Source organism: Giraffa tippelskirchi, chromosome 13, assembly GCF_054371585.1.
Source record: "Giraffa tippelskirchi isolate mGirTip1 chromosome 13, T2T-mGirTip1v1.2.pri, whole genome shotgun sequence".
In the NCBI taxonomy this organism is placed as follows: Eukaryota; Metazoa; Chordata; class Mammalia; order Artiodactyla; family Giraffidae; genus Giraffa; species Giraffa tippelskirchi.
This window is the reverse complement of record NC_137287.1, coordinates 38,402,080-38,409,141: the sequence shown is the minus strand read 5'-3', so window position 1 is coordinate 38,409,141 and position 7,062 is coordinate 38,402,080. Positions and strand designations below refer to the sequence as shown.

Genomic DNA, 7,062 nt, shown 5'->3' with positions numbered 1-7,062 from the left:
GAAGTAAGCGCACGATTTCCGGTTCCCAGCCTGTGGGCCGCTCTAGCGCGTCTCGCCTCGTTGGTATTTCCACCAGCCTACACGGCTCGGGTCAAAGGCCGCAAGATCGTTACGAGCCCGCGCAAACCCATGTGCGAGCCCCACTTCGCGAGTCTCGCCTCTAATCCTTGCTCCAGGTGGAGGCTCACGCGGGTCTTCGCTGGCCTGCGGGGCCGGAGGTGCCGCCGCCGTGGAGCAGAGACTGCAAAGGAAGCTGACTTCTAATGCACTCTCCTGGAGTAGCTCTGGAATTTTCTTCTGACTTGCGTTTTACCTCCATTATTAAATGGCCTGAAGTCATTCGTTAACCCCCATTCGTAAACCACAATCCCGCCAGTTTTCAAAATTCATCTCATTGCCATCTAAAATAAGGAAGTGTAAAGAAAAAATTTTTTATTAAAGCTCACCTCATTGCCAACGTTCATTTAAAAAAAAAACATTTATTAGATGTCAAATTGTCACATGAGATAAAACAGTCAGTGCCCAGTGAGAGCCTGCACTGATGCGAATACACCAAAAACTGTAAAAGTCAAAATATTAAACAGTACAAGTGCCTTCAACAAATATAATTCTAAAGGGTCCAAAGAACTAGAGATTGCAGCATATTCTGAGGTTTATATAAATATATATGTATGTCATTTCCCCACACTCAGACTAACACAAGGAAAGATGTCAAAAAATAACACCTGCAGTCAGATAGGCCCTGAAAGGATGGATATCAAATATCAAGTCATCTTGATATCAGATCAACAGCTTTCTCAATCCGCAAAACTAAAACAATGGATATACACACTTCTAATGAAGATCATTTACTTTTTAAACAGATAGTCCAAGCAAAAACACTTTCCAACTGAAATCCTATAGGCATAACAAGTTTAATGAACAATTTCAAATAGACTCTTTATTCAGATAAACTGTAACCTACTTAGCACACATATGCAGTAAACTGGCAGATTACTTTGAGTATCATTATACATATCATTATACAACATGCAGTATCATTATACAACAGGTTGTAGTCATCAGAACAATGCTACTTAATTATACATAACTGCAAGAGTCAGAATGTCATTTGCGGTGAAATGTCACTTGTTTTTAGTTTTAACTCCCCGAATTACTGCGCTAATCATTTTCTGTGTTAAATGGGGAGATGTGAATAGACTATTACCTACTGCAATAAAGCTGTAAACAAAATTATTTTGAGTTCAACCAACTCCTTCAAGAGTAACAAATTCCACAGTTTCTTTAATTACAAAACGTCAAATGTTGACATCTGAATGTTACTGGAATAATGCTGTTTTCATCAGTGACGGCTGTTACAGACCTGATATTCTAGCAATCACATTAAGGACCTGTTTGACACACATTTTCATCACTACATCAATAACAAAACCCATGATATTTGTTCAATGGTTGATTTCCTCAGTACAAAGTTTTCACTCTCCATGTGTCAACATCCATGCTGCAGAATGTTGTGAACCAATCGTTCCTAGCAATAAACTTCTGCACTTAGTTTTCTATCCTTAACTTTCATCCAAATATTCATTAAAACTAACATGGTAGGCTAATGATATCTCTGAGTTAATGACCACCTGTGGAATCTGTCAGTTAACACTGTAAACAGAAGGGTAAAAAAGCCATCATCATAAAAACAGCATGGGTCTCACTGATGGGACACTGACCGCTTCCTTAAACTCCTTGGGCTCAGAGCCTCTGGTTCTTTATCATTAACAACCATTCCATTTAACAATATTTTGCTCCAGTATTTATATGTAACAGCAGTATCTAGAGACCTATATATTTTCAAGTGTTTTGATTAAATAATTTTTTATATCTTCCTTTAGATATGAGGAAGGAAACCTTTTTTTAAAAACCCAAACTCAACTAAAACCTTAAAGGCTGTATTCTGTAGAGTCTGCAATCTCTGATTATAGGGATGGGGTTTGAACCTGAAGTCTTGGGGAGTCTCTCTGTTGCTTTGTAACCGTATATGTAAGTCAGGCTTTGGATGAAGTGCTAAGAGAGTGAAGCATGTGCACAGGGCAGCCGTCATGATGAGCATCTTCCATAATGAGCATCCTTACCCACCTGTCTCAGTCCCCAGCTGCTTGCAGTTTTAACACGCGGTACAAATGCCAACTTACAACACAATGTGGCTGAGAGACCCAAGGTTAAATGCTAGCTTCAGTACGTTGCTATTTTTGTGTATGGGAAAGGTACTGCTTTTACCTTCTGTGGGCTCTACTTCCCTTTTATGGAAGTGAGGATAGTCCTTTTCTGTCAGATTTATTCTGAAGAGTAAATTAAATGATAAACATAAAGTATTGAGTGTGCAGACTAAAAAAGAGTTAGAAATCGTGTATCATTCTTTGGTTCATACAAATGGAATCTGGATAGTAATTGAGTTAGAATTCTGCCTTCGTTCAGTGGCTGTGACATTGACTACGCTTCCTTGGTTATAAAACAGAAATTGTGTCTAAATCAAGGCTGTGGTGAAAATTAAATAATATATTACATGGAATGTGTGTACAGTGCCTGGCACATAAAGGGTAACTGTGCCCCAGTTTTCAGTACAGATACTGAGAAACACAAACATTAATGAAAATTTGCTATATTTACATAGTGTTTTGTGAATGGGTTCACTGATGGAGAGTAAGATGTGTTTTCAACCTGAAATTTCTCCCACACCTGGTACATTTAAAAGGTTCCTCTCCTGTGTGACTCTTCTGGTAGCATGCAAGCTCTGAATCCAAAATAAAACTTTCCATGCGTGTTTTGCGTTAATGGGGCTTTTCCCCTCTGTGAGTGCCCTGATGAAAGATAAGCTCAGAGGTAGAAAGAAAGGTCTTCGAACACTCAGGACACTTTAAGGGTTTGAATTTTGAGAATGAAAGCAAAATTTCCTCCCAATTGCTGTAGTGTTCAGATTGTCCTTGTGGCCTCTCACAGGCAGGGGTACGAGGGCTGCTCAAAGCATTTCCTGCCAGGACTGCACGGCTGCTGGGTGGCTGACCCGTGCTTTTCCTCAGGCAAAGCCAGATTTGTTTTCTGACTGACGTATTTGTAGCCGGCTTTTGGGGCAGTGTGGGTTTTCTAATGCTGTGACAGTCCCCGGAGCCTTGTGAACCCCCTTCCACATAGGCTGCACCTGTGGATTTTCTCCTTCAGGTGGGTCTTCCTGTGCTGAGACAGGTGCGAGGGCTGGCGGAAGCTGCCGCCGCACTGGGCACACTTGTATGGCTTCTCGCCAGTGTGGACTCTCCTGTGAGCTCTCAGGTTGGATCTGTGACTGAAGATCTTCCCGCAGTTCTCACATTTACACTTTTTCTTTCCTGCATGTGTTTTCTGATGCAAAACGAGGTATGAACTATCACTGAAGCTTTGGTCACATTCAGGACACTTGCATGACTTTTTGGTTTCTTCTTCAGAAAACGGAAGAATTTTGGGAAGTGCTCTGGTTCCTAAACTTTGAGCTAGTTCTATCAACGGGGTGTGGTTTTCAATGGTAACTAAAAGGCTTCTGGACCTTTTCTTGCAAGCAGGAGTTCCAGCTGATATTTTCCTTTCAAAGTTTCCAGCTCCATGCTCAGAGGATTTTTCTGGGTAACAGGTGAGGGGCACAGCAAGGGAACATTTTTCTAAGGCAAGCTGTTCAAGTCCCATAGATTCTAGATGTAGCTGCTGATTAATCTCAATCTTATCATCTTCTGCCGATAGAAACAAAACAAAATATAAACACCCTCAAGTAGTACTGGGGGAAGAACAAACTACTGATAGTTACACAGAGGACCAGGAAGTTGTAGGATGGCTGACAAACCTCAGCCCTGCCAGAAAGAAAAAAAAATCATTCCTTTTTAGTGTTCTCCCAAATAGTCATAATTTATAAAGCCAATATGTCAATCCAAAAGGGATTTTCTTTTCCTTCCAAAGAAACAGCCCTATGACTGCCCCAGTTCGCTGCCGAGAAAGGGTTTCTGGGCTGCAGGGCAGTGTGCGGAAACCCAGTCCTCAGTGGTTTTGCTGATTCAAGAAGACCGAATTCAGGAAAGTCAACGCAGCTAGAATGTGATGGCAAAATACCAGAGAAGAGGGCAGATGTCCAGGCAGTGAGCTCTGGGCATCTAGATGGGGTCCCCTTAAGACTCTGGCTGCATATTAATCTGTACATGCATGTGAGGAAACAACCCCAGGCCCAGGAAAGAACCACCAAAAAGGAATAGAAAGAGCAATCTCCAGAGTTCACAAAACACTTCAGTAGTTCATGTTCCAAAGTGGAGACAGCCCCTGCCACACAAAGCATCAGGCAGTATCCTTAGACATTGCCTTAGCAGGAGGCCAAATCAGCCCTAGATTAAAGATGGCTCTGAACACACCCTAATAGAACAAAAAGCAAGCCTTGAAAGGATCATATTGATTCCAAGTAACTTAAATTAGCACCCCACACCAAAGTCTGAAAACTGTTTTGAAAAAACAACAAAAACCAGCATCCAACGACATAAAACTCACAATGTCCAACATCCAATCAAAAATTACCGGGCATGGAAAGCAGCAGAAAAATATGACCCGTAACTAGAAGCAAAATCAATCAACAAAAGCAGACCCAGAAATGACAGATGACAAAACTAGTAGAAAGAACATTTAAAGAGCTGTTATAAATGTGTTTCACGTGTTCAAGAAGTTAGAGGAAAACAACATGATGAAGAAAGAAATAGAAAATATAAAATGTGAGTTATGGGGAAGTTCAAATAGTCAACCCTAGTCAGGGATAAAATCTACTCAGGCGTGGGGACATTTCTACATATAGCTCCTCTTAAGTGAGAAAGGCACACCATTCCCTTAAGATTAAAGGAATTTCCAACTTTAGCAAATAATAGTAACCCATACTAATGGAATTTCACAAGTAAAATTATGAATTGACCGTAACAAATATTTGGAATGATTACCAGGTACTGCCATGTCTTATGCAAAACCATGGTCACTGTAATAGACAGTATTTTTGCCTTTTGCCCAAAGGTCACACCCTTTGGCTTGCTGGATTTTAGTTCTCCACCTGGGCAGTCCTAACCACTGAACCACCAGGGAATTACCGATTTTTGCCTAAGACTCATCTCACCCTTTGAAAATCACACTCTCATTCAAGTTATTGTCATTTCTACATAAATCATTCAAGGATAGGTCCCACTCTCCCATAATAACATGTGGATGAGATATGCAATCTTAATCCTAGAAAGCTCCAAAATGCAGGAAAAACAATTGTGTTACCAATCAAGGCCTTGTCCTCGAAACACTCCTGTGTTGCTTCTCTGCTGAGGGACCTCTGGGCAGGATGCAGACTCACGCACTCCTCAGGTCCTCAAACAACACTGGTCCCTGAAACAACAGGACAGCCCATCTCAGGCCAAGCCAGAAAGCTACTACTTTATTCAGTCTGGGAATGCTGAGAAAAGCTAGAAATATTAGAGGCAAGAGCTTGTTGGAAAAGGTATCTGAGCGCTGGGGTGGGGTTATGAGTGGGTTCTGAGTGCTGGAGGTAGGATTTAGGAAGGAGGGAGTACAAACAGATGTAATTTTGGAGGAAGCAATATAAGGACCAAAATGTTAAACCCTGAGAAGTTCTGGAAGAGTCTGTTAGAGAATAGAGGGAACAACTCTCAGCAAGGGAGTTAAGTAGGGTTGCTCTAAGGCAATACTACCCATTCTTTTTGGCATCAGGGACTGGTTTTGTGGGAGACAGCTTTTCCATGGCCAGAGGTGGGGTGATGGGGAGGTGGTGGATTTCGGGATAATTCAAGCACATTACATTTACTGTGCACTCTACATCTATTATTACATCAGCTCCACCTCAGATCATCAGGCATTAGACATTAGATTCTGGAAGTTGGGGACCCTTGCTCTAAGAGAAAGGAGATGAGTGAGCAGCCCAGGAAGAATCACAAAGCGAACACGAGATCTAGGGTTCTCCCAATATTTTTCCCTTTGCTGGTCCCTCTCCTTCTTCCTCCTGACACTCATTGTTAAGCGCAGTCATATCCAGGCCTATTTCTCCTTCGCTAACTTCACCAGTTCCATAAATCTATAGAATTTTGGTGTGATTAAGAATCACCTGGGGTTTCTGTTTCTGTTTATTCAACAGGTGTGGAACGAAGCCTAGAAAACTGTTTTAAGTTTGAGCAGCATTCCAGAAATACTCTGAGGTACCCTTAGGTAGTTTCCTATGGGCCCTGTTCCCAGTTGGAGGTTCTAAAAGGCCGGTTCTGATTAGCCATTTCTTCTCTCTGCCTGGTAGGAACAAAGGCATCTTGGTCCAAGGGCTCGCGGGGATCAGGAGCCCTCGCATCACAACCGGCAGGCCTAACCCTCTTCTACAAGAGGCCAGGCGGAGGCCAGAAAGGAGCGATCGGACCTTGGGCCAAGAGAAGGGACCTGGTCTCATCTGGGCCTCGGTTGTAGGGAGTGTGGATGCCATCTTGGTGGGGGTGGGGTGGTGGTAGTGCTTTTTTCCAGTCGCCACAGAGACCTCGGGGCAGATAAGGGAGGGGAGAGAATAGTCCTTGGAGGGGCCAATCGGCTGTCGAGCTCCTCCATGCACCTCCTCGCTTCCCTGGACCCTTTAAGACCTCAGGCGATGACTCCTCTCCCAGGCGCAGCCTCGGAAAGGCGGACTCCCAGGCTGGTCGGGCCCCACCTAGGGCTCCGAGACTAAAGATCTCAGGAAGCCTGCCACTACCCAGGCAAAAACAATAAAAAGCAACTCGCAACTGAAACTAGAGACCGGCAGCCGGGCCACAGCTAAGCTCCCACGCTGCCTTACACTAAACCTGCTGGGAAAGCCGCGGGACGCGGTCCACTCTCGTGCTTTTCCGCAGCTCTGCCCTGTGATTGGCCAGGGTGATCTCAGAGGGGGCAGTTCCTTTTGAATATTGACCAACCGGGCGGCTTAACAGAGGATCTGAGGCTCACCGGGCATTCTGGGAGATATAGTTTTCCCTCGGTTTTCCCAAGCATTTCCGGTTCCGCTACCTG

General features: G+C 43.5%; 1 protein-coding gene across 1 annotated transcript; it reads right to left on the bottom strand.

The window, feature by feature from the left end:
* Positions 1 to 2,900: 2,900 nt before the first annotated feature.
* On the bottom strand, positions 2,901 to 5,392 carry ZNF597 (zinc finger protein 597; the record flags this gene model as incomplete). The annotated part of the gene is given in 2 exon segments (XM_081555164.1): positions 2,901 to 3,746; positions 5,302 to 5,392. Coding segments are annotated over 2 exon segments (855 nt in total), but the record flags the coding sequence as incomplete, so codon positions are not given.
* Between the last annotated feature and the right edge of the window lie 1,670 nt (positions 5,393 to 7,062).